This window comes from Leishmania martiniquensis, chromosome 17, assembly GCF_017916325.1.
Source record: "Leishmania martiniquensis isolate LSCM1 chromosome 17, whole genome shotgun sequence".
In the NCBI taxonomy this organism is placed as follows: Eukaryota; Euglenozoa; class Kinetoplastea; order Trypanosomatida; family Trypanosomatidae; genus Leishmania; species Leishmania martiniquensis.
In genome coordinates this window covers 313,140-339,402 of record NC_090152.1, presented here as the reverse complement: position 1 = coordinate 339,402, position 26,263 = coordinate 313,140, and the positions used below count along the sequence as shown (strand labels likewise).

General features: G+C 57.3%; 5 protein-coding genes across 5 annotated transcripts; all 5 read left to right on the top strand.

The window, feature by feature from the left end:
* Positions 1-4,302: 4,302 nt before the first annotated feature.
* Positions 4,303-5,646, top strand: LSCM1_05547 (uncharacterized protein; the record flags this gene model as incomplete). Its single annotated transcript, XM_067323000.1, has 1 exon — positions 4,303-5,646. One exon carries the CDS (start codon positions 4,303-4,305, stop codon positions 5,644-5,646), a length of 1,344 nt encoding a protein of 447 aa, XP_067179635.1.
* Positions 5,647-12,018: 6,372 nt separating this feature from the next.
* LSCM1_05545 (uncharacterized protein) lies at positions 12,019-15,960 on the top strand (the record flags this gene model as incomplete). The annotated part of the gene is made up of 1 exon (XM_067322999.1): positions 12,019-15,960. The coding sequence occupies one exon, from the start codon at positions 12,019-12,021 to the stop codon at positions 15,958-15,960; it is 3,942 nt and encodes a 1,313-aa protein (XP_067179634.1).
* Positions 15,961-18,385: 2,425 nt separating this feature from the next.
* Positions 18,386-19,636, top strand: LSCM1_05544 (uncharacterized protein; the record flags this gene model as incomplete). The annotated part of the gene is made up of 1 exon (XM_067322998.1): positions 18,386-19,636. One exon carries the CDS (start codon positions 18,386-18,388, stop codon positions 19,634-19,636), a length of 1,251 nt encoding a protein of 416 aa, XP_067179633.1.
* Positions 19,637-22,311: 2,675 nt separating this feature from the next.
* LSCM1_05543 (uncharacterized protein) lies at positions 22,312-22,602 on the top strand (the record flags this gene model as incomplete). The annotated part of the gene is made up of 1 exon (XM_067322997.1): positions 22,312-22,602. One exon carries the CDS (start codon positions 22,312-22,314, stop codon positions 22,600-22,602), a length of 291 nt encoding a protein of 96 aa, XP_067179632.1.
* A 1,902-nt stretch (positions 22,603-24,504) lies between these two features.
* Positions 24,505-25,668, top strand: LSCM1_05542 (uncharacterized protein; the record flags this gene model as incomplete). The annotated part of the gene is made up of 1 exon (XM_067322996.1): positions 24,505-25,668. One exon carries the CDS (start codon positions 24,505-24,507, stop codon positions 25,666-25,668), a length of 1,164 nt encoding a protein of 387 aa, XP_067179631.1.
* Between the last annotated feature and the right edge of the window lie 595 nt (positions 25,669-26,263).

Genomic DNA, 26,263 nt, shown 5'->3' with positions numbered 1-26,263 from the left:
TCTCACCAAACGACTCTGGGCGCGCCTCCGTTGATGCTGGTGTTGGCCTTGCGCCCCTTGCCTTTCCCCTTTTTGGGTTTCTCCAAACTTTCTTCTGCCGGGAAGGGGCGGCTGGGGGGGGGCGCGCCCTGCGCGGGCCAAAAAAGACCGCGCCGCACCGCCCGCGCCAAGGGCGCGCCCCGCCCCCGGCCCCCGGCGCATTTGGGGACCCGCGGCCAGAACAAACAGACCGGCGGGGCCTCCGCCGCGAGAAAGCGCGGCCGCCCCCAAACACCCCCAATTTGCCCCACATTCCCCAAACGTTCTGCGCAGGCCGCCCTATAAAATTTTAAGGAAAAGATCTTTTTTTTATTTCACTCCAGGGGCTCGCGGGCGGGCTGCTTCCTTAAAGGTGCCGCCGGCCTGGGGGGCCGTGCGCTTTTGGCCCCCCAGGCCCCCAGCAGCCCCGACGAAGAAGAAGCGGCCACAGCCCCCCTTGGCCGCAAAGCCGCCGCCGCAACCATGGCGGAACGTGAAAAGCACACGAAGGCGGCCTATCTTTTCAATGGGCTTCTCCAGCTGTCCAGCCGATGGGGCGGAAACGGCAGAACCTGAGTAGTTCCAAAGGGAATTATTTGGCAGCAGCACATATGTGAGGCAGGGGGGGAACTCGGCTGGCGCCAAACCCCTTCTATGCGCGCATGGTCGCGAAAAAATGCTTTACACCAAAACCTTCTAGTTTGCCAGCGTTCACCAGTATCAGTGCTGGGGCCCCTGTGTGCGAAACCCATGCTTTTGTGACGCCCAGCTAAGTTTAGGGGCCGGCCTATAGCCACCTTAAGGCGGGAGGTGAAAAATCGCTTTCCATACGGTGGCGGCTTCGGGCACCCATTTGGTTTGCTTACGTAAGAAGGGAAAACACTTTTACGGGCAAATAAAAGCGCCCGGGTCTTTTTGGTTTCTTCCACTAAACCGCCGATGCGCTTTCAATTTTTTCAGAGGAATTGTTTCCAAGAAACATTATTTTCGATTTTTGTAAAAGCCTTACTTACATACGCAGGGGGGACCCCCCGCCTCCGCAGCCGTCTTTAAATGTGGCTGATATCGGCATTTTTAGGAGCTAAAGAAACTTTTTTCGGGTTCTCTTAAATCATTGAATTGGTGCGGAAGGCCTTTGGCCCACCGTTCTTGTTGCTAGCCCCCAATTGCTCTGATAAAGCCGTTGGGCTTTCGCGCCAAGCGCGCTTTTTATGCCGGGCCGGGTGCGGGATCCGCCGCAGGCTATCGCCGAAGAAAACAGACGGATCATCCGAAATGTAGGGGATACGAATATTCTTAGAGGGAATCCCCTCAGTGAGCTAGCCTCCTTCCCGTAGCTCCACCTGTTTTGTGAGCCGGTTGCGTTCTTTGTGGTTGGACTAAAATTTCCCCGCTTTCCAGTTTTCCATGCCGAGCTGCGCTGCCACCTGGTTTCTTTCACCGCCGCCGTATAAAAACGCCCCCCAGAAAAAACCTGATAACAAACCCAGAATGTTTATAGTATGCCGGGCTGTGGGTGCAAAACTGTGCTTTTAAATAATAGTGCGTTACCGCAAACACCCGTACCCACGCTCAGGTGCGAAAAGCCCCGCGGGAGAACGGCAGCCACAAACCCGTGGAAAAGAACGCGGTGGTTGAGGGTAAATATTTTGGAAAAAGAATTCACAGTGAAAGAGGCATGCTTTATGTGCACTGGTAATGGGGTTCTTTTTACCATAAGTGCTTGGCTCGACCGCGAAAAATTGCTTTGGAAGGCTTTGGGTTTACTAGCTTTGCGACGGATCTCCCGGCACAGTGCGCCGCATGCCAAAAAGGAAGTGGGGGGCTTCTTTCGCCTTCAAACACCAGTAAGCGTGTTACAAATATTTTCAATTACAGGTAAACAGCCTGTAAAATCTCTTTCGCCAACCTGTTAAGCGTTTTTGCTCCTTTGATATGGCTTAGTGCCCTGGAAAGGGTTTGGTTATGCTTTTGAAATGGGGGGCGGGGTGCCGGGTTATATCTTGGCGCATCTTTGGCGCCGTGGAAAATTCACCCTGGCAATTGCTGAGCCCATTTCGATGTGATTGCAGGGCCTTTAAAGTGGGTTTCCAGGAAGAAGCTGTGGATATGCGCTTGCGGGATGCGGTGTCGAAAAAAAAGACGGTGGCTACTCCATCTCGAAGAAAGAAGAGGAGAGAACGGCCCTCAATTCCTTTAGCCCATTGGCTATTTAGGGCGGGGGCGTTGATTTCATGAGGGGGGAGGCATGGCTACGGAATTGCCGCGAGGCTTGGTGCATTGGACCTTTATGCAGAACAACGTCAGCAAACCAGAAGCCATGCTGATTTTTACCGACTCGGTGAGGAAAATGAGGGCGCGGGCAATTCCTGAAGTTCATTGTGTTGGTTTTGCTCCTTTTGTTTTCTCCCGTCCCTCGCCAATATGCAAACCAGCGGTTTCCAAAAGATAACTACCCCCCAGGTTCCTCTGTACATATGCAAAGGCCTTCCGTCTGTTACTTTGTGCTTTAGCGAGTTTCCCAAGCCGACAGGCAGATGCTTTGTTTGTGCTTGCGAAGAGGGTGTGCATCTCCACCTGGGAGACTTACAACGGCTCAAAAGAAGCCGGCGGGGGGGGCTTGGGGGCTTGGAGCCGTGTTGAAACGCCGCGCCTTACACAGATAGTGCCGGCACTTTTTCTGTGCCAGGTAGCGCCCTGGGAAGCGCCGCCCTCTCATCGGCTCTCGGCATTCGTACAGGAAAGACACGCTGACAAGGTCAATGTGCAAGTGGTAGTAGGATGCGGCGTTATACTATTTGGTGCCATCGGATGACGGGCCACAGCGCCGTGTGACACCCGCAAAGCTGCCGGACTGTGGTTGGTCTGGTGTGTGCGTGTGTTTGGTAAAGTAGGAACGCTTGCCACCGTGGGTGGACAGACTGAAAAGGTGACAAGTGACTTGCGGCCAGAGAGTTGGTATGAGGCCTCTTGGTCAGGCAAAGGGCCTCCGGGGGGAAGAAATGGTCATGGTGGTGGTGGCCAGGGCGCGCCTCGTTGGATGGACTTAAGGGAAAAGGTTTTGTGAAGCGTACTAGCGGCTCGGCTTTTTAGCGGCACTTAGGGTTTTCCCTGGGCTTGCTGCAAAAATTCTGTCGGGCGGTGACTAACGTCAAAACAGTCATTGAATTTCGACCTTGGGTGCTGCATAGGTGGGTTCAGCAGCTACCGCTGAACGGTCTGCGAAGCCGTCCCCGTTTTGCTATCCTTGAGGACGCCGAGCAAGAAAGGAATTCTTCCCACACCTCGAGGCACAGGAGATGAGCTAAAATTCACTTTGCTCAGGCCCGGTCCACAGGCACATCTCCTGGCACGATGCTGCCGTAGACACGCGGTACCGCAGTGCGCCGGCCCGGCCATCGGAGCACAGCCGCTGCCTCGAGCGATGCCCACGCCGGCGTGCGCAGAGTGAGCGCCGGGTGAGACGCGTCGGGGTCGCACGCACACGCTGCACATCATATGCATGGTACCAGCGTGTGCACCGTCGCAGCTGGCCCTGACGCCGCGCCATCCAGGACCGGGCCGCTGACATTCACACCGACGTATTGCTCTGACCTCTCCATATTGCAGGCGCCCGACGCTGTGAAATGAACACAAGAGACAGTGCAGCATAGGCAAGGAGCAGAGAGAGCACTTGGCTTCTCCGCAGAGAGTGGCCACTGGGGCCCCTGAGATGGCATGCGCTGTGGCGTTTGTTTCGTTGCGCCGAGTGCTTCTGATGCGAAGATGAAATAGAAGAGCAGCAGCGCAACGAAACCGATGCATGTAGAAGACGAAGGAGTGAAGGGTTAATGAGAGTCAGTGATGTGACCTGTGCAGTTTGTTTGTGGTTTACATAAGCGAAGTTGTGCTTGTGAAGAATTGTATACTCTCTAATTTCACGGATGGACTGCTTTGAGCAATTGTATAAGTCAAGGTGTCATTGAAGCGGCGTGCTATGTTTCGTGCTGGGTGCTTCATCACTTTCATAAATAGAGGTCTTCGGTGACCCGCTTTGTTGTAAGGAGAGTGCCTGTTAGACTCTGGTTGTGGGCAACCAGAGTACGATGCTGAGGGGCTGCAACGTGAGCATCCCTCCGTAATTGAAGATTTTTCTGAGGGATGGAGGGGAAGCCTTAGAAAAAAATGCTTACTATTCTTGTCGATTCCCTCTTTGCTGTTTATTTTTGGTGAATATGCACCGACACATAAATTTAATCTGTAACATAATTACAAACCGACAGCAAGAAGCTTACATCAAAGAAGATGTCTGACTCTGTGGCGGGTCCTGAAAAAGTGGAGGACTCAGTCGTGGAATGTCCTCGAGCCGAAACGACGATGACTGACGACAGCAAGGCAGTGAAGGAAGATAATGCTGATGCTAAAACTGCCATTACGGAAGCTCCCCTCGTAGAAATTATGGGTGAGGAGAAGGCTGAGGCCGAAAAATCACCCGCAGAACACGCTGGCGCCATCGCCGCAAGTGAGGAGGTGGAAGAGAAGCACCCGGCCACGGAAATTCCACAGGGTGCTGAGTCTTCTGTCGAGGCTAAGGCAGAAATTCACACGGCATCTTTTGGTAGGGCTACCATCGAGTTGCCTACTAAGGAAACAGGTACCAGCGCTGCTGTGTTGACGCCCGAAAGCTCCAAGACGGAACCTACCCCACCCAGTACTCCCCGAAAGCCGCAAAAGGCTGCTTTCAACATTGACGCAAAGCCGTTTTCCCCTGTATCTCTTAGCGATCCGACACTGCAAGCAACCTTGGTGGGCGAAACCAATGGACTCTCGATTAAAATTGGCCAATGGAGCCCAAATCCGTTTGTTCCCGCCGCGCACTTGTCACCGACAGCCCCCGTGAATGTTGCTCACATACCTTATGTTGCGCCTGTGCCCGCGCCTGCGCCTGCGCCTGTGCCTGCACCTGCACCGCCGCTGGCGGCGAGAAAAGAGACCACCTCTGGAAAGGACTCGCTCTCTGCTTACGCGAAACCATGGAGCCCGCATCCCGAGATGGCGGTTCCGTCTATGGTAGTTTCTGAAAATGAAGTTGCCATTCACCCAGGCTCGTGGTCAGCGATGACTGTGGATGGGAAGGAAGTGGTAACGCCTTCTCCGATGATAACAAGGAAATCAAGCACTAATTTGTTTGCGCATTCGGTTTCTGTTCATCCAAAGGGTCTCAAGACTGTGGAGCTCGAGCTATTCAACTATACCTGTGGAAGGTGCACGTTAAGGACATTGTACGGGCGCCTTTCGTCACGGCAGCCGGATGTGACGATGCGAAATATCAGTGTGGACGTACCGCCTCTTTGCGTTGCGCACCTTATTGAGCAAATCACCAAGGCGAAGGTGACAGCGTTGCACCTGAACGAGTCGGAGGGAACCCACTACGACATTTGGTTAGACAAGCCAAATCTCTCAGCGCAGCTTGTAGAGTCCATATCGGGCAGCGTTTGGGCAGCACCGATGCATCATGGGTATGCTGTTATGGGGAAAAATGAAGAGGGAAAGCGATATCTTAGAAACTACGTTGAAAGATTGAGGGACTCGAAGCCCGTGGGTGGGAACGTCTACGATGTTGGGTTGGTGGAAGTGAAGGAGCATTAGGCTAATAGTTAGTAAGCTTGTTCGACTGTTCTTTTTTATCTTTGCTCTCTTGCTCCTCTCGCTCTGCTGAACAGGGCACACCTCAGTGCGTGCCATCTCAGGGGCCCCAGTGGCCACTCTCTGCGGAGAAGCCAAGTGCTCTCTCTGCTCCTTGCCTATGCTGCACTGTCTCTTGTGTTCATTTCACAGCGTCGGGCGCCTGCAATATGGAGAGGTCAGAGCAATACGTCGGTGTGAATGTCAGCGGCCCGGTCCTGGATGGCGCGGCGTCAGGGCCAGCTGCGACGGTGCACACGCTGGTACCATGCATATGATGTGCAGCGTGTGCGTGCGACCCCGACGCGTCTCACCCGGCGCTCACTCTGCGCACGCCGGCGTGGGCATCGCTCGAGTTACCTCGAGGTGGGCGCTCCATGTGGCGAGTGGGGTGATGAGGGCCGCTGCGAGGCGATCTGCAAAGCGGGAGCGGGTAGGTATTGCTCGAGGCAAGGCCCCTGCTCGCATAACAATCTCGGCACACTGCGGTACCGCGTGTCTACGGCTGTGCTGTACCAGGAGATGGACCTGTGGGAAAACCCGGACAGAGTGGATTTCACCTTATCTGTGGTGCCTGAACAGTCACGTGGACGAAAAAGATCGTTTCCGTTTCGGCATCAGTATTCTTGTCGTGTGCTTGGTGTACAAATCGCTTTAAAAAAATAAATGACTTTGCTGTTATTCGAAGTATCCGCCTTTCAGCACCAAGTCGTGTCCGCTGTGCGGTTTGGTGCCTGAATGGCGCGTCAGCTCAATGCGCATACCCTAGGACTTCCTGTGGACGAAAACACCCTAAATGAAACATGGGAAGTTGTTCTCCCCCTCTTTTGAATTTATTTCGACACAACATTGCGTACAAGAAATCGCTGATATCTTTGATTCGTTGGCACTCTCACGTTCTCTTTTTTTGGAAAGTGACCGCGCAAAAGTCACGAGAATGTCCAGCGCTTCAGGCTCTGATCTCAGGGCGCAGCTGATCACAACAAGTACCCCTGAAGAGAAAATTTTCCATCAGCTATTTCCACAGCTACATCAGAACGAAAAACTGGTTCAATCATGCAATTGCGGCCTGATCCGGCGGAAACTCGTGCGAATGGGGAGGATGTACGTGACGCCTCTGCGCATTTGCTTCACATCGTCATTTATTGAGGAGCCCCTCGTTATACTGCTGGAGAATGTGCTTACATTGGAGAGGAAAGTGAGCTTCGTCTGCGACACTATTATCGTAGTTACGAAGGCACGGGCAGAGCACCACTTCACGGCTTTCATTTCCACGGGAGTGACTCAAATGTACAACTTGTTGAGAACTCTTTGGTCTGTTCGAGAGAAGTATGCGGCGGACAAGGCTACCTCTTTTTACCCTGACGATGAGGCGGACGTCTCGTCATCGGGTGGGTCTTTAAGTAGTCGTGCTACGAGTCGAGCGAGCTCAGTCGCCTACCGTGGTAGTATTGAGGCACGAGATACCCCGCTCCCAGACACACAACCCCTGCCCGCCAGCAGCCTTCCGCTCACGCACGGTAAGCAATACCCTGATGTTTGCGCCGAGCTCGACCGAGCCGCTGCGCCCTCACTCGCTTCGCACGCGGGTACGTCGGGCGTGGTAGAAAAGCAGAGCTCCAGTGCCTTGCTCCTGGAGAGAACTGCCTCGTTACAAAGTCGAAAAAGCGGACTTCAGGAAAGCAGCCACCATATCCGCCCCGGGATGATTCCTGAATTCCGGCGCTTTTTCCCGTCGATTCCTCAGACTGAAACACTCAAGGACTCGTTTACGTGCTGCTACCAATTTGGCGCCAGCCGGCTGGGAAAAATGTGGATTACGCAGAATTTCATTCTCTTCGTTTCCCCGATGATGGAGCCGAGGATAGAGATCAAGTTCTCCGATGTGGAGAAAATCGAAAAGGAGCAGAAGCTTGTCTTGCTCGATGGGTTCTACGTGCAGCTGAAATCTGGCGCCTCAATGAGCTTCTCGAACTTTACGAGCCGAGATGCTGCTTTGAATGTGATCGAGTCCACATTTCAAGCCTCGAAAATTCGGCAGAGGGATGCAACGGCGAAATCTGAGGTCTCAGGGCCGCTTGTCTTCAAAACAACGACGTGCGAAAACGACGAAGAGAAGATCCCCGCCGTGGAGTCGCTGGACGCGCTCTCGCAGGTGGAGACGGAGTACGGCAGTGCGCTGAGCGACTTCTCGTGCTTTGGGAAGGAGGTGATTGCACCTGTGATGGTGTGCACAGGGAAGGGGGTCCTCGACGTGTTCGGCATGTGCTTCGACGACGACAGCGTGCTGCTGGCGGACTATCACGCGGAGCGGAAGGACACGGACCAGAAGTGGGAGCCGTGGCGGCCGACAAAGGACGGCGGAGCGTTCCGCGGGCAGCGCCAGTTTACGTGCACGACGCTGGTGAAGGCAATGATGGGGAAGCCTTACACCTGTATTGAGTACCAGCGCTACGCCCTGTTCAAGGTGAATGGCGCGCCGACACTGGCGGTGCAGTTTTCAAGCCAGGTGCCTGGTGTGATGTTTGGTGACGCGTTCCGCGTGGAGGCGGTTGTGACGTTCACGCAGGCTGGCAGCGGCGCGTCGGCCGAGGTGACGATGCGTGTGTTGGGGCACGTGCAGTTCCTGAAGAGTGTGTGGGTGAAGAGGCGCATCTTGACGACCACAATGGGCACGGAGCTGCCTGAGGGGTACAAGACTCTTGCGAAATTGATTTGCGAGCGATTTAACAGTGAGCAAGGTGCAGGCGGGACTGAGGGCAATGGAGAAGCGGATAGTGAGGCAAGGAAAGAGAATGGGGAAAGGGCAGCTCTATTGCCGCCAGCGTGCAAGCCATATATGCCTATGCTTTTGAGAGTCTGGCCGTTGGAGGGATTCACCGCCAATGCTACCGTCCTCGCGCTCTCTGCCTTGTGCTTTCTAGTTTCTCTTTTTTGCTGCCTCATCATGAGCTTCTCCCCAATGGGCGTTTTCGGCCAAAGGGGCGTGCTGCAGTCTCTCACATCTTCGCTGACTTCCGTGATCACTGCGGTGGTGTGCTTTGTGAGCTTTCAGATTGGAATAACTGCGTTTGTGTCTCTTTGACGCTCTCGCTCAGGAGAAAGGACCAAGCAAGCCTTCTGTCGCCGAGCTCAGTGGAGCGTTCCGCTGCATATCACTTGTTTCACTGCTAAAAGGGCGGCACCGCCTTGAAGGCAGGATGCGATGGCTTTAACTACCCGCCGTTTGCGCGCGAAAGGGTCTTTCTATTGCGCTAATGGTCACTATGAACCGTGAGCTTCACAATTTGAGCAAGTGTAGCTTTTCTTTTTGTCTTCGGCCTGACTGCCTCCATCATTTACTGCTTCTGTTTTTGCTGGCAAGCATAATCAATTTCAAGAGATGGGGCAAAGCTTTCACGAGAGAGCAAGGGCTAATGAAGAGAGGTGCTGTGCGCAGTGCGGCTTTCTGTCGGGCACATGAGTGTTATGACTGCGAAAAGAGGTGGATCCAAACCAGAGTGGGATGAAAGCTGCCCTCGTGCCAGTTTTTTTTTTTTCACAACATCCTTCCCACTCCATGTGTGCCTTCTCTCACTCGATGCTCAATGTCATCTCTAAGGTCTCTACCATTACACTCCTTCTGCTACTGTTGATGTCCTCATCGTGCTTCTCGAGCGGAGTGTTGCCGAATCCCGGTGTCGATTCCGAGCTCCTTTGTTGATCACTTGCGCCTCGACAGCCGCTTTGCTGACGAGTTCAGCGACGCAGCCGACATCAAATCTCCCGTACACTCGCCTCACAACTTGAGAATGGCGTTCAAAACAACGACGTGCGAAAACGACGAAGAGAAGATCCCCGCCGTGGAGTCGCTGGACGCGCTCTCGCAGGTGGAGACGGAGTACGGCAGTGCGCTGAGCGACTTCTCGTGCTTTGGGAAGGAGGTGATTGCACCTGTGATGGTGTGCACAGGGAAGGGGGTCCTCGACGTGTTCGGCATGTGCTTCGACGACGACAGCGTGCTGCTGGCGGACTATCACGCGGAGCGGAAGGACACGGACCAGAAGTGGGAGCCGTGGCGGCCGACAAAGGACGGCGGAGCGTTCCGCGGGCAGCGCCAGTTTACGTGCACGACGCTGGTGAAGGCAATGATGGGGAAGCCTTACACCTGTATTGAGTACCAGCGCTACGCCCTGTTCAAGGTGAATGGCGCGCCGACACTGGCGGTGCAGTTTTCAAGCCAGGTGCCTGGTGTGATGTTTGGTGACGCGTTCCGCGTGGAGGCGGTTGTGACGTTCACGCAGGCTGGCAGCGGCGCGTCGGCCGAGGTGACGATGCGTGTGTTGGGGCACGTGCAGTTCCTGAAGAGTGTGTGGGTGAAGAGGCGCATCTTGACGACCACAATGGGCACGGAGCTGCCTAAGGGGTACAAAAAGCTGGCTGAAATGGCTGCTGCCACATTGGCTGGCCAGCCATGTAGTACCCCTGCTGCTGCAGCCGTACCTGCGGATGATGAACCGCTGATCGAACCAGAAGCGGCCTCACTATACTCATTGTCGCTGAAGCCGCAGACACTTCTGCAGCGCAGCGTCATGGCTCACGGCACCATAGTCCTGGCTACTTTGGTGGTTTTTGTGTGCTTGAAAGGTATTTGGCAGGCGGTGTTTCTTTCGAGAGTGCCGGTGCCGAAGCTTTGTGCCTCAGCCCGCCTGCGCGAGCTGGATGGTCTGGACGCTGTTTGCGAAATGATGGTAGCCGAGTGGGACGGGGTGCTGTCGGCAGCGCGGCCAGCGCTGGTAACGACTTACCTCCTCCTTGTCTCGGTTTTCTGTGGCATCACATTCAAAGCCACCGAGCTCTCAGAGGCATAGAGAGGAGGAAGCCATGCAGGCGATAGCTTATCGGTCCTTTTCTGTTTACCAGCTCCCTCCAACAGCTGGAGCACGGCGCTTCTCTCTCTTTGTACTGCTCTCTTTACAGCATCTCAACAAAAGGGGAAAAAGAGGCGTACCGACTTTCTTCCATACACGTGCGATATGAAAGTTCTGTCCGCACTCACCACCCGCCCACGCCCCTCGCTGACACACAAACCACTGCCTCGTTCGACATTTTGTTTTCTCTTATTGCGTTCCTCGTTCGGTTTGACTGCTGCTTCTCACCTGTTTCTCTAGGTGCTGCCATCTGCTCGAATCAAGGCTGCGGAGAGATCATCGGAGCTTGATACGCGCACGACATACACAGCATAGAAAAAATAACAAGAAGAAAGACGTGGGAATAAAAGCTCAGCTCTGTTTTTTTTTTCGCGCTACGGAGGCCGAGACTTCGTTTAGCGCTCGCCGATCGGGCGCTCTAGTTCACGCCAACCTATCACCTCGAATACAGCAAAGGTGACTCTAGCGGGAGCGAGGGCTGAGCTGGGCCAAGTTGCTTCGTGCATGCGAATGCGCGGTACTTCCACGCACGATGGGGTGGACACTCATGTCCGTCGCTCTCTACAAGAGACATCTCTTTGTCATGCTCTCACCTTCCCTTTCACTTGCCATCTCCTGCCTTTCGCTCTGTACTCTGCAAAGCCTCCCTCCCCCAGTGAACGGCGCAGAAGACACTCGGGCAACAGCCCGGCTCTCCTGCGTTGTGCTTTTCCTTTGGTACTGGATAGACTTGAGACTGGTGCCCACAGTCATCGAGTTCTTTCTCTGTTCTGCCTGCCACGGCTTCTCTCCTCTCTTCTCAGCCCCCTTTTCCCCACATCTTTCGGCGCCGTGAATCAGCGACCTCGTTTGTCAACCGTCGACATCTGACTTCACGTACCGTGCACGGGTCTCTCTTTCTGGGTGTGCCCGCGCAGACTGTATCTCTTCTCTTGCTCCCCCTGTTCACACGCGCATAAGGTGAGCAAGGGGGTAGGGGTACTGCCCTCCCCCCTTAAGTCGCTCTTTTTCTTCGCTTCTCTCTAATTTGATGCAAGCAGAGCCGTATCACCCTGTGATTCCTCGATCACACAGACACGCACACACCCTTGTGCCGTCACTGTCGTAAGCTCGTGCGAGCGCGCTTGAGGCGTCGGCTCAGTGTGTCAGTACTCTTTCGATTTTCTTTCCCTTTCTTGCTTCTTTGCTTAGAGTATACCAAGTCAACTGCTGCTGTGCCGCTGTACTGGGCTATCAGCTCGAGCCTTCACCGTTGTCGCGTCATCTTTTTCCCTCTGCAGCGGAGAGAAGGCGAGAGGCCCGAGCCGTGAAAGAAAGCTACGGCAGTAGCATCTGCCTCATCCTCCCCCTTTTCCGGAGGCGGGGTACCGCTGCCACAACGCTGACTGCCCTTTTCCATCTGTTTCGTTTATGCCACGTAAGGTAAATGCGTCAGGATGGCCGGATGAGCAGCCCACTAGAGTGCTCATGCGACGAGGTGAATGAAAAGCCGTTGGAGCAGGTGTCGCCATGCTTACATCGGTTTCGGTCTGGAGAAGAGTGTCGAGCTCGAAGGAGCGGCAGCAGCAGTGGTGGCGGCTCGACATCTCCGAGCACAGCGAGCAGCAGTAGCACCTTTAACGACCGCAGCAGAGAGTCTGCGTCGGCGATGCGCCGAGTATATCCGCCTGATTCTCCGCCGGTTGTCTTTTCTCCCCCCTCTGCGCCATCGCCGCACCACCGTTTTCGCCGGAACACTGCCAACGTAATGGCAGCTGGTCGCCGTGTGCTTCATCGGAGCTCGTCTACATCGCCTGCTGCCCCTGGCGATCGGGTCACGACGCAGGCAGCGCCGTCTGGTGGCTCAGAAGCAGTGCAACCTACTTCTCACAGCACCAGGCGCATTGACGGCGCTGCGGCGAACGGATCGGTGGGCAGGGAGGACAACCGAGGCAGTGGCGGTGAGAATCCTCCTTGTTCGTTTCCCAGTGCACTGCGGCGTGCCAACGAGGTTGCGGGCGATGCGGGAGTGAGCTCTAACACCTCTGGAACTCTCCCCAGCAGCTACGGACATTCCAACCCATACGCTAGGGCTTCTGGCGCTGTGGCGGGGTCAAGCGCGGCAGGTGACCGCAATGCGACGTTGCGTGGCTACAACGGCGACCGCGTTTTTCACATGGATGACGGCGAAGCTGCGGTGACTTCAGTGGGAGAAAAGAAGCTCCCTGCCACGGCGTTTGATCGACAGCCCGGGAATCGCTGTCCTGTGCTCTGGCGGGTAGGTAATGCCTCTTCCGCTCCATCCATCGAGAATCAAAGCACCCCATCGCGCCATCAACACCAGCTTTCTCCGCGTTTGCATCTTTACACCTCGCCTCCAGTGTCTTCTTCCAGTGCAGAAATCGGACGCTCCGCCTCGCCAGCACTCGGCCCCCGCAGAGACGAGAAAGACAACGATGAGATAGCGAAGGGACGCCGACTCTACTCTCGCCACGCCCGGGCCACGACCCCTCTCGCTGTCGAATCGCTCGACCGAGACTCCGCGTCATCCTCTCCAGCAGCGTCGTCAGCCTGGTTTTCGGGGTTCACAGCGGCGCAGCAGCAGCGCTTTGAGAGAATTCAAGGGCATGGCCCAACAGGACATGAACTGGCGCGATGGAAGATGTTAGGGCTGATGCGGCACTGGATGAGCATGCCTAGCACTCGTGTCAGCCTCGATGCTGCTATTCGAGACGTGCTCGTGGACGCTGGTCTTGCAAAGGCAAAGGAGGCGTGGGGGAGTGGCGATGCCTGCGCCGCCCCGTCACACGCCAGTGCGCCCTCTCTGCAGCCACAGCAAGCTGGCGAGTTCGGTCATCCTGTCACCACATGCGCTAGTCCACCTTCGACGGAGGCGCCGCCGACGAAGGTGTCCCCCAAGAACAAACTGGTTGCCAGGAGCGCGGCGCTCCAGTCGGGCGGTGGCCCCCCCGCATCTACCGATCATGGGGAGGAAGAGAAGGGAAAACGGGAGTACACCAGGAAAGGGAGGAGCCTTGTGGCGGACGAAGCTGTAGCCTCCTCGGGCGAACAGGTCGCTCCTGTCTCTGCTGCAACTCTGCCCACCACTTCGATTGCGCTCTCCTCTTGTACCCTAGCGGAGCGGCGGCCTTCGCCGCCGCCAGGTGAGTTGGCCACTACGGTGACTGCGGCTGGGGTGAGCTCAGACAGTGCCCGCACGCGCCGGCGCAGAAGCGGCAGGGGTGCCGTTTCTGCAAAAGAGGGGCGGCCGTCGCTTGCGAACGGATCGCTTTCGCCGCCACCAGAGGATGCAGGGGGGAACACTGACGCATTCCGCGCGTCACCCGTAGCGTCACTGACACTTGAGGGGCACGGGGCGCCCATGACGCCGAGAGCTGTTGGCTTCTCGCCTGGAGAGGAGGCTTCGTTTGATCAGACCGATGCCGCTAAGGACGCAAAATGTTCGCCGGACCGATGCACAGACTCGCCGCCTCTACATTATTCGCCACTGGAGGTGACCGTCCCCAGCTCCTCCCATACCTCCGCCTCTGGTCACGAACGAAGCCGCAGCAGAAAGAGCTCGAGGGCAGCGCCATTACGGCGGGCAGCTACGTACGAGGAGATACCGCGCTTCTACTTCCCCCTTGGCCGTCCGACTACGCGAGAAAAGATGATCAGCGGTCCGCTGTCCACCAAACACGAGAACCCTCACTTGAGGATCGCCGACGGCGTCTCCATCTCGGCTCCCATGTACGACGGCCGAGAGAGCAGCAACTTGGGTTCGAATGCGGGGGCACTCGTTGGAGCTAGTAAAAGCAGCATGCTTTTACCCGAATTGCGGCGGGTGCAGAGGATGGCGCCGATGTCACAGCTGCACGCGCTCGACGATCGGCAGGTGGCGCATTACATTCAGCGCGAGTTCAGCCGTCTTCCGCCCTTTCCCCGACATTCTCAGCGAGTTTGGCTACTGGGCGGTCGTCTGCGCAGCGGCGGCCACAACCACAGCAATTTGCCCTTCGCCAAACAGGAGCTACTGTACAGGCAGCAGTTCATTCAGTGCATGCAACGCCTGTGCTCCCAATGCTTTGGGATCCCGCGGTATTTCGCCTATCTCATAATGCGGCTTATACAGTGGGAGATGCACAATGGCAGCATTGGCGCCTCAGGGAGTCATAGCTCGCCTCAAACACGCCACGGCAACGGCCGCCTGGGGTCCTCATCGTCGCTACTGAGTCACGCCAATAACGGCAGCGGCAGTGCGCATGGCCTTCCCTCCGTCTTCTTCATCACGGCGCAGCATATGAAGGATTTCTATGAGTCTCATCTCAAGAACAAGGACACGGTGCGGCGCATTTTCGATCTACTGATTCTCTCTTCCAACTTGCCCACCCCGCCAGCTGCAGCGGCGTCGCTGGCGGCTATGGGCACGACAGCAGAGGGACGCGTCCAGCCTGCGCCGACCTCGGGACCTGCCGTTAGCGCGTTGCCCCTTCGGCCCTACTTGCTGCCCCGGGACTTCGTCGCCTACATCAACGTTCTCCTCACGTATCACCCAGGGCTCGCGTTTCTGCGGCAGACACCTGACTTCCAGACCAAGTACCTCGACACCGTAATCTACCGTATTTTCTACGAGCTCGACCGCTTTGACCGAGGCTACATTAGTTATTCGGAGCTGGCTGCGTCGCGGCTCATTGACGCCTTTCGTCAGGTTGATTCTGCCGAAGACATCAATATGGTGCTCCTCTTCTTCTCATACGAGCACTTTTACGTGCTGTACTGCCGCTTCTGGGAGCTGGATGAGGACCGAGACATGCTACTGGCACCCGACGACCTCATGCGGTACGCCCCCGAGGATGTAATGAACCCGTGCATCGTGCAGCGCGTCTTTGCCGGGGTCGGGCGGCGGCTCCGGTGCACTGTACCGCATCGCATCGGCTACGAGGACTTCGTTTGGTTCTGCCTCTCCGAAGAGGATAAGTCCACACCGCAAGCTATCCGCTACTGGTTTCGCGTTCTTGACCTAGACGGCGATGGCGTGCTTTCTGTCTACGAGTTGCGCAAATTTTATGACACCACGCGTGAAAAGATTGCCCAGTACGTGCAGGAAGGACTCGTCGAGTTTGAGGACGTCGTATGCCAGGTGTTCGACATGATGCGGTGCCCTGAGTATCGCGGGCTCTTTCTCTCAGACCTCTTGCGGGAGCCGGAGGCGGCAGCGGTGGCGCTGAACCTGCTGACGAACGTGGTGAAGTTCTTGCAGTTCGAGCAGCGCGATCCGTTTGTATCACACGAGGAGCGCTTGCTTGGCGGTCCAGAGCAGTCAATATGGGACCGCTTTGCTCGTTTAGAGTATGACCGCATGGCGTTGGAGGCAGATGGAGAGGGTTGACCACTGTCTCTCCCACCCCGCATACGGCAAAGAGTGTTTGTTTGGAAGGTTTTTGAGGAAGATGGCGGCCCGTCTTTTTCTCCTTCTCGCTATTGTATGCTTGGCTGTTGTGTGTCATCGTTCTCACGTTGCGCAGGGGCAGCCGAGTGAAAATGCCGCACGCACCTTCGATTTGCCCCTTGTCGTTTATTTTTATATTTCACCGCTCTCTCTCCCTCTATATATTTGTGCGTGTGTGTGAGAGAGAGTGGTGTACGTGTGTTACCATCTCCTCCCCGCATCTCCTTTACCCCCCCTTTTTCATTGCCGTGCCGTGCTCCCGTTGTTGTCTCCAGACTCTTTTCCGCTCAGCGCCTCCTCTCCCTTTTCGCCATTTTTCGGCATTGGAGTGTGTTGTGTGTGTGTGCGTTTGGTTTGCCATCTAATCTCATCTTTCTATGAAGGGCAACCAAACACGGTGATCGGTGCCGCGATGAGTGCATACCTATGCACCTGCGCACGCACTTCGTGAGCGCATCCCTGAGGTGGGTACTCGAACGTTCTTGTGGTGCTGTCCCCCATTTATGCAGCGCGAAGCGAGAGAGGGCACAGGTACACACGCACACGAACACTTCGACTTCTTTTGTGTGGCCACCTCGAATAATAAGCGACCGATCGCCCCCCTCCTCCCCTCCTCCGCGCCAAATAATAAAGCAACAAGCGAATGACGTATGCGGTATAACCGACACCATGTATAGACTGCGACTTGTGTCCTTTTCCGTCACTCCTCTCGAGCACTCCTCTTGCTGTTGCTGTTGATGATTCACGCCTGGCTGTCCTCCCAGTTTTGTTCTACTCGACCACGTTCATTCCCTAATGACGACGGACGCCACAGCGCATGCCATCTCAGGGGCCCCAGTGGCCACTCTCTGCGGAGAAGCCAAGTGCTCTCTCTGCTCCTTGCCTATGCTGCACTGTCTCTTGTGTTCATTTCACAGCGTCGGGCGCCTGCAATATGGAGAGGTCAGAGCAATACGTCGGTGTGAATGTCAGCGGCCCGGTCCTGGATGGCGCGGCGTCAGGGCCAGCTGCGACGGTGCACACGCTGGTACCATGCATATGATGTGCAGCGTGTGCGTGCGACCCCGACGCGTCTCACCCGGCGCTCACTCTGCGCACGCCGGCGTGGGCATCGCTCGAGGCAGCGGCTGTGCTCCGATGGCCGGGCCGGCGCACTGCGGTACCGCGTGTCTACGGCAGCATCGTGCCAGATGTGCCTGTGGACCGGGCCTGGGAAGAGCGGAGTTGGGCGTCGCATTCGATGGCAGAGAATAGTTGTTGGGGTGGGGGGTGGGGAGAGGAACTCTGCGCGCATCCTTTGCGTATGTAGCAGCAGCGCAAGCGTCATGCGGTGTCGACGTCGCTCTCTCTTTTTCTCGTATGTACGACGTGTGTGTGCGGGCGCGAAGGAGGGAAGGAGGTGGATTCGTGCGGGGTGCCGCTTTCAAGATCGCCTTGGCCGATGGGAGTGGGAAGAGGGCGTGGTGGACAACAGGGCGCCTTATTCCTCCTGGACCCCCCCTCCCCCTCAGTTGTTGTGTGTTGGTCTTTTCCTTCCCCCTCCCTCCCGCGCTGTCCCGTCACAATTCGTCTGCGAGGAGCAGTGAAGGGATTTGCTGTACTCACAGGGAGAGGGGGTAGGGTGGGGGGAGAAAGAGAGCGGTGCAAAGGCGGCAGAAGTGGTTAGAGGTTTCAACGGCTTCGTGACGGATGGCTGTCGATGGGCGAGGCACCAAAGCAGAGCAGATCGAAGCAAAAAAACTCACCGCAGCACGCAAACGTTACAGCCTCCTTACCCCTTCTCTTTCCCTCTTTCGAGGTCTGCAAGGAGCGCCCGCAGCCGCTGGTGTGCGACAGAGCACGGGCGACAAAGGGCGGAGTGGCTGCACGACCATCGGCTCTTGAACAGCATGCCGATGGCCTGCTTATTTACACTCTTCAGCTTGTACCTGTACGCCGCTGCGGGCACAAGGCTACCAAATGCAACGCGCAAGCCCCCTCCTCTCTCTCTGCTTCGTCGGATGTCTGGCGCATAACCCATAACCGTGTCTCCTTCGCAGCTTCAGGCTACTACTGAAAAGCTCCCTCTTTCGCTCCTCCACGATTCCGCCGCGCTCTTCTTTTCTCTCTTTTTTTTTTGTGCGATCTGGTCTTTCCTGACGCACAACTTGGGGTACCCCGTATTGCACGCTGCAACGCTGACGACGCCAGCCAACGCCGACATGGGAAGAGCCTGACACACGTGTGCGATTCCGTTGCACCTCTGCTCCGCGACGCGTCTGCGCATGATCGGCTCAGTCTATCTCTGTTTCCTTTGTTTCGGCAAGACTTGAAGCGCCCGTAAGCGCTGTCCCTATACGACCTTTTCAGAAAACAGCCATTCGTAATGCGCTCGGTAAGGTGGATGAGGCGCGCGGCTTTGGGAGCCGCTTCTGGTACTGCCGCGGCGGTGCCACCCGCCGACATTTCCAAGCCAGTGACTACTGCATCCCCATCGGGTGGTGCTTCGAGCAATAAAGGCGGTGCGGGCGGAGTACCACCGTCACCGGCATCGCCAGCGGACGCCGCAGGGAGGAAAACAGGTCCGGCAAAGGTGTGGCGCACGCTGACATTCAAGCCATGGCAGCTGCGTGCTGTGGAAGACGCCAGGGATAGGTCGAGCATGCCGGCGACGGTGCTCTACCACGGCGATCAACTCGGCCCACGCCCTCTCATCATTCTTGACCAAAGTGTGGCTCAGTCGGAGCACTCTGCTGCGGCCATTCTAGATGCTTCTCTGGAGGCTGCGAGGAAGTATGAAGTGATGCTATCCTCTCTTGCGTGGGACTACGGTGCCGTCTACGTCCCTCTTCTAGTGTCTATTGGCGAGGTCAACGTGATGGAGCAGTCGTGCCGCCATGTGTGTGCCGTACTGGACGCATTGGACGTGCAGTGGAGTCACGTGCTGGCGCACTCTTATGGCGCCTTGGTGGCGGCTCGCATGGCTGCGTCAACTGCGTACCCACACCGCATCGGGTCTTTGCTGCTGCTGGACACGCCACTGGTGACTGAGCAGCTCGTGCGCAACACGAAGCAGCGGGAGGAGATCGCAAAGGCGAAGGAGGACGTCAACGTGCCAGTCGCTGAGCTCTCTTTCGCCATCGAGTCGCTCACGAGTGCCTTGGAGACAACGCTGCCGTATCCGGCAGCGGCAGATAAGTCTCTCTACGAGGACTACCTCTTCTCTTCAGCCTCTATCTTTCGGGAAAAGGGCCTGGTGCGGGATGAGCACCGCTACGTGCCTGTGCGGCATCTCGCCCAGGTGCACCACCCCCTTCAGCTGCTTGTGCCGTTCAAGCAGCCCATTACGGAGGTCGAAATACACAAGGAGTTCTTCGGTATACGAAGACCAGCTGCTATTAAGACGGCGGATAATCATGAGGACATGTTCTCAGCGAAATGCGCAGACGAAGTGGCGGATGTGGTGCGGGCGTGGATGCAGCGGTTTGAACCGGACGTTGTCATGCAGCGGCGCTTCGAGAAGGCCGCGAGGGAGATGACGCAGCTCATGAGCGGCAGCGCGACACCTGGTGAGAAGAGCGATGGCAATATCGATAAGAAGCGGGACAGGAAGGAAAAGAAGAAGGCCAGGAAGTAGGCGCGCGCCTACGCAGTCCCCCTTTACGGACTCCCTAATGTGTGTTTGCTGTTCGGGCGGACACATATGCACGCAGACGCACACACAAAGACTCTCTCTCTCCCCTTTTTTTGCATCAGCAGCTGTTGTCTTCCTTTTCTCTCCCTTCTCTTGTCTCCGCTTGTCCGTCTGTCAGTGGAGGTGCTGTGGTATTTTCTGTGACCCCTGCCGCTACGTGCTACGCGCTGTTGTTGCCACCAGTTGCTGTTGCAGAGGTGAAGGACTGAATCGCCAGGTGTGCAGCACTGAGATGGGGTCCGGAAATAGGCGAGAGGATGAGGCGGACGCGCTGGAAAAGGAAGAGAGGCAGCAGAGGAGGAAATGGTGAGCGAATGGGGATAGAGGGAGGTGACACGGCCGCGGCTCGGGTCTTCAGCGCCGCTTCCATCGGAATGGAGCAGAGGTACACTTGTGTGACACCGCTGACGCCCTTTTTGTTTCGTTGGTCGCTTCCCCTTTTTCTCCTCTGCCGTTTCTTGTTTCATACCCTCATCTTGTCACTGGCACGAGCGTCGATGTATGGCGGCACGACACATAAAAGGAGCTGAGGTCCTTTTAGAGAGAGCGTTTCTTGGTATCCGCAGTGTCACTGCCTCCATCGTGTTCGCAGCGCGGGGGAAGGGAGGGAATGCAGAAGTGCACACGCGCCCTCTCTCTTTCACTCCCCTGCCGTCCATCAATGCTGCGTTCCACGTTCCTCAGCTTGACTTTTCCTGCTTCATACGTCCGTTGTACGCGACTTGCTCTCTCACATACCCGCATCCTGCCTCTCCCCACCTGTATCTGCGCCTTCTCCCTATCCCCCCTTCTCTCTCTGCCTGCTCCTCTCCGTGCGTTGGTGTGTGTGAGCATTTTGCTTCTCTCGGGGGCTTCACCGCACCAGCACAAGCGTCCAGTCGAAAGCGCTTGGACCAGCTCCCGAGGTATCCAACGAGGGCACGATCGCAGCACCGAGAGGAGTCGACCATCTTGCTGCCTGAAAGTGCTACCCCGGCTTCCACTCTTTCTGCCGAGTTCCAGCGGACTGCGCCTCTTCCAGCTCCTCTCGTCGTGGCGGGGGCAGATCCTTCTCCCGCTGCCTTGGAAAAGTCAGGCGCCCCCCCCACTCTACCGGTCTGAGTCGATATGCTTGGTCGTTGCGTCTGAGGCTGTCACCTAGGCAGCGGTGGGCGCTCTCTCAGGTGGAGCCACCATGAAGAGGTGAATCGTGGGCCGCACATGAGGTAGAGCGTCTGATAGGCTCGTGCGCTGAGTCGATGCAGCTGACTCTGACGAGCTGGCTGAATACTTCGCCGCCGGTGACGAGGCAGGGCCGCAGCTGATTACCACTCTCGCATACGCAGCGGAGAGGGCGTACAAATCGGTGGGGAACTTGGGGATGCTTCGTGTAGCGCTCCATTGTACATTCGTGGTGCTCGACAGCACTAGGGGTTCCAGTCTTCGGCTGCGACCTGTCGCCACTGCGCAACAAGAGCGTGGCTGGGCTGCACCTAGACGGCTCTCGGCACGTCGGCGCTGTGAGTTGAGCCTTGGCCCCTTCGCCATTTACTGTCCCCCCCTCCCCCAAGGTGCATAGCGGCTGTAGCGCTGCGCTGATGGAGTCGGCGGCGCACTCGGCTCCCGACGTGCACGCTGCCCGCTTCGTGGGCGAGTCTGTGGCGCCGCTGCCGCCTCTGTTCGGGCTCGTATCGGCCAGTCGTTCGCGTGCCAGAGCTGCCCGTGGAGCTGAAGCTCAGCAAGTATCTCCGCCCACCTCTCTCGGCTACGCCAACTATCTGTCGCGCATCAGGGTGGCATTGCGTGTTCCATTTCTATGGAGAGGGACCGCACGGCAGTCACGATGTGCGCCTCGGTGCAGGTCGCGCGGCCCCCTCCCCTACCCAAGTCGTCTTGCGACTCGCTCTCCACACGACTCCTCCCTCTCTCTCTCCTTCCTTCTGCTCTCTCCTCGGTGTATATGGTGATCCCTCGGTGATGGTCTCCCTCTCACATCTGCACCGTGACGAGAAGGCGTTCTCCGGGTGTGCGCGCACGTAACGGCAGCGCGTGTGGATGGATGCTGCTCAGCAAGGAGGCGGTCAGCAAAGGAAAAGGATCAGAACAGCGGAGGGGAGCGCGCACACCGTACTTCCGCTGCGATTGTGGCGAGGGTACGTGAGACACCTCCACATGCATACACCGAGGTAGGCGAGTGGGCAAAGCTGGACAGGCACCCTTCTCGCCTTTGCACCCTTCGGCTGCCCCTCGATCTGCACGCCTCTTCTCCTCTTCCCTTCTTCGTGCTTTCCTTCTCGTTGTGCCTGGCACGTACCTGCTGCGTGTGCGCCTGAAGTATGTGTAGCAACTCTCCCTCGATGAATGCGCCTCGCCACCCTGGCGCTTTCCATCCCCTTCACCTGCATGTCTTTCGTCTCGTCACCCCCCCCCCACTCCTCTCCTCTCCTCTTCTTTGCACGAGGGTGTACCGTTCGCACTCGTACCTGCGTACATACACAACGCGCCTTTACGAAGAACCTCCAACACTTTCCAGTTTTCACCTGTTTTCTCCCATCCACCACTGTAAACCTCCGCGTATCGCATTTGGAAATAGCACACGAACGCCCCCCTCACCTTCCACCGACTCCCCCCCTGCAGCAATGTCTGCCGCCGACTTCGATGCCGCTGTGGCGTACGTGCGCTCCCTGCCCACGAACGGGCCGACACAGATGAACACCAGCACCAGACTTCACTTCTACTCCCTGTACAAGCAGGCGACTGAGGGTGATGTGAAGGGCAGCCAGCCGTGGGCTGTGCAGGTGGAGGCGCGCGCCAAGTGGGATGCGTGGAACGGGCGCAAGGGCATGAGCTCTGATGACGCAAAGGCGGCTTACGTGAAGCTCCTGATGTCCGCCACGGCCGAGACGGACCACCCGTGGAAGCCTGCGTAAGTCCTCGACGTGCGGCAGCTACGCAGAGCGAGACGTACGGGGCTGGCACCAGCCACAGGAAACAAAGTGAGGGAACCTCAAAACCCAGCATGTCTGTGCCTGAAGTCTCCACTCAAAGCGTGCCAGCTACAACAGTGCCTGCGAACGTAGTACTCGGGGATGTCTGGGTGCATGTCAGCGCATTCGAAGCATCAAGGCAGGATCAGCGCAGGAACTGCGCTGATAAACACGAGAATAGGGCAGAAGACAGGGAGCTGGGCGGTGCATACGTGTGGAAGCTCCGTCGCCGCTGAGGGGAGCTGAGATCGAAGGGCGACAGCTGAGGCGCTTTAGTTGGAGCCTGTGATAGTTGTGAGCGTGTGCAAGAGTGAGGGAGAGGGAAGCATGAGAAGTGAGGTTCACAAGCACACACGCGCTCGCTTCAAGTGCGCCAATCGGCCACCTTCTCTGCTTGCCTCTGTCTTCACTATTGCTGAGCCCCTTTGCTCTCCTCGCCGCCCCCCTTCGTCATCGTTCCTCTTCTTTCCGTGCATACATGCATAGGGCGCCTCTCGCTGCTTTCCTCCCTCTGTTTCCCTCCAGCTGCTTGTGTGTGTGTGTGCGTATATGTGGCCTCCTCGTCCCTTCTTTCGGTTCTTCCTGTCTTCCTTCGTCTCGCCGTGCACATCTTTTCTCCCGTCTGTTGCCGATCCCATTTTTCGTGGCTTCTGCACCGCTGTTGTGATGAACGTCTCTGCGAAAAGGATGGGCGCGAGCCTCTCTCTTTCTGTTTCCTGCGTATACGTGTGTATTTCAGTCTCCCTTCAGATTTTCTCTCTCCCCCTTCCCCACCCGCCCCCACAAGCAACGAGCACCTGCACACATTCGCGTACATCAAGAGGAGCTGGGCGAGGGAACCCATCTTTGGTGAGATGGAGACAGGGGCGTACATACACACACATATATATATGTATTGGTATATATATATGCATGTGTATATGTATGTCTTTTTCCTTCGCACCTGTGCACTCTCTGCCATCGAATGCGACGCCCAACTCCGCTCTTCCCAGGCCCGGTCCACAGGCACATCTGGCACGATGCTGCCGTAGACACGCGGTACCGCAGTGCGCCGGCCCGGCCATCGGAGCACAGCCGCTGCCTCGAGCGATGCCCACGCCGGCGTGCGCAGAGTGAGCGCCGGGTGAGACGCGTCGGGGTCGCACGCACACGCTGCACATCATATGCATGGTACCAGCGTGTGCACCGTCGCAGCTGGCCCTGACGCCGCGCCATCCAGGACCGGGCCGCTGACATTCACACCGACGTATTGCTCTGACCTCTCCATATTGCAGGCGCCTGACTCTGTGGCATGAACGCGAGAGATGTGGCTGTATGTTTGTGCGTGTGCGTGCGTATGGGTTGAATAGAGAGAAGAGCGCGTATCGGCTGCCGACGCGCCACTGTGGTCTCATCTCTTCTCCGGTGGTAGTGAGGGGCGAGTTGTTTTAGCGGAGGCACATCCGTTGCCAGCATCTCCCAATTCGTCCGCGGGCCTCACTCAAAGTCATGGAAGACCTCTTCGCTTGCCATTCCTGCCTTCTCCCTCCTGCTCATCTCCCTCGTGCCTCTCCCTTTTCGCCACGTGATGGGCACTCATGGGCGTTGTGACTCACATTATCGCGCCTGTGCTTCACAACGAAACATAAAGAATGATCAGCTCGTCGTGCACAAAAACTCACCAGCACTGCCGTCAAGAAGTACCAACGCGTCACACGCAAGTGAACGGCTCTCTCCCTCCCCCTTCTCTTCTTTGGCTTCTCTTTCCCTATCGGCACTATTTCTGCATCCTCGGCTGACCTCCGCCTCTCCCGCTTCCAAACTGTAGACAGACGCACATACACGCACGACTAAAACGGAGAAAAAATGGCGAGCGAAGACATCATCGTCTATCTGGACGCCATGGAGAACACCGTCAACATGATTCGTGGAGACGGGTCGGACAAGAGGACGCTCTTCAGCACCGGCTGCGCGTGCCCAGACGGTATCGCCCTCGGCCTCAGCAACTACAGGGACACGAGGGATCCTAAGGACATCGTGGTATGGTGGGGCAACATGGGGCCCATGAAGCCGAGCCCGGGACGCGGAGACGGCGGGGACTGGCACGAAGCCGACGGCTTCCTCTCCCGTGGTATGCTCCTTGGTGGCGACGTAACTGTGCAGCGGGTGGAGGTGACGGCGCCACGGCACCTCGTCTGTGGCACAGCAGAATACCGGACCCCAGGCCACCATCCACTCATCACCACCGTGAAGCAGCTGTGCATCACCCACGACGAAAACTCCATCTTCTTCTGCGACCGGGAGGGGCACGGCTTGAAGAAGTACAATGTGAGCACGGGGGAGGTGGTGCTGCTTTTGTCCTCAGACGCTCTGGCGCCCCCCCAGCGCGCCACCCCGGGGGGGGCTGGTGCTTCCTCGGAGGGGCCGCACTGCGAAGAGGAGTGCCGGTTCTGCGTGGGTGTTGCTCTGGACGAGAGGCGTGACCAGATCGTTTTCACCTTGAAGGGGCCGCCCAAGGGAGGCAAGGGTCGCCTTCTCACAGCCCCGTACGGCTTTAGGCGCCGCAATCTACCCTCTAACACAGCTGCAAAGACTTCCGTCGCTGAGGGCGTGATCGACCCGCAGACCGCTGTGTCGGCGCTCGAAAGCCAACCAGAGCCCGTTGACCTGCTACTGGACGCAGAAGAAAGCTATCTGTACTGGACGGACCGCGGTGATCCCAAGGCGGGCGGCAACTCGCTGAACCGTTGTTTCTTCTCCCACGACTATCGTACTGGGCAGCTTCAGCTTGGGGGGAAGGAGCTGGTGATGAGCGGCTTCGACGAACCGATTGGGCTTGGGTGGGCCGCGAGCCTTTGGAATCGCATCCCGCTGCCCGCGAGCAGCAAGGAGACCCTCCGCAAGTACATGTACGTGACGGACAAGTGCCACCTCTGGCGCTGCGATCTCCAAAGCGGTACAAAGGTTTCCATCTTCGATTGCAGCCCCCACAACAGGCCAACTGGCCTTGTGGTGCTGCGTTTTATTTAAGAGGCGGAGGCGAGGAGGAGAAGTCTCAGCGCGCGCGTGCGGAGTGGGGGGATGGGAAAAGGTTCACTCGTCTCGTGCCACGGCTAGTGAGACCCCTCTGTAGGTGCCCGGCAACTCGGCTGCTGATACTCTTGTGCGTAGGTGTGGGCCTGCTCGCCATGTTCGCTGGTGCGGCGGACACGTTCACCCCCCAACCCTTTTTCTCTGTCCACGCCGACGGTGCAGCTGTCGCTGGTGGCGATGTCCGAGGTAAACCGCCTCATCTCCCCGGCGCACCGCTTTCCGTGCATCGCCGCAGATGTCTCTCCTCTTCGACCCCACGCACCGGTGTGCGGTGGTGTTCGTTCTGCGGGGGGGCCCTCGGCTAATGGGTGAGAAAGTGTGAGACGGGTGATACCGCTCTTGTCGCAGGTAGTCCGCACACACTCCGCTGTAGTCGCCTGATTCCTCATCCCTTTTTCTACGTGCTCACCCTTTGCGGATACACACATCACACACGAGATGTGCACGCCACTCGGCGCAGGCCCCGTCCACGTGCGCGTCGCCTGGCGCGACGCAGCCGTAGACACGCGGTCCCGCCGTGTGCCGGACGCGG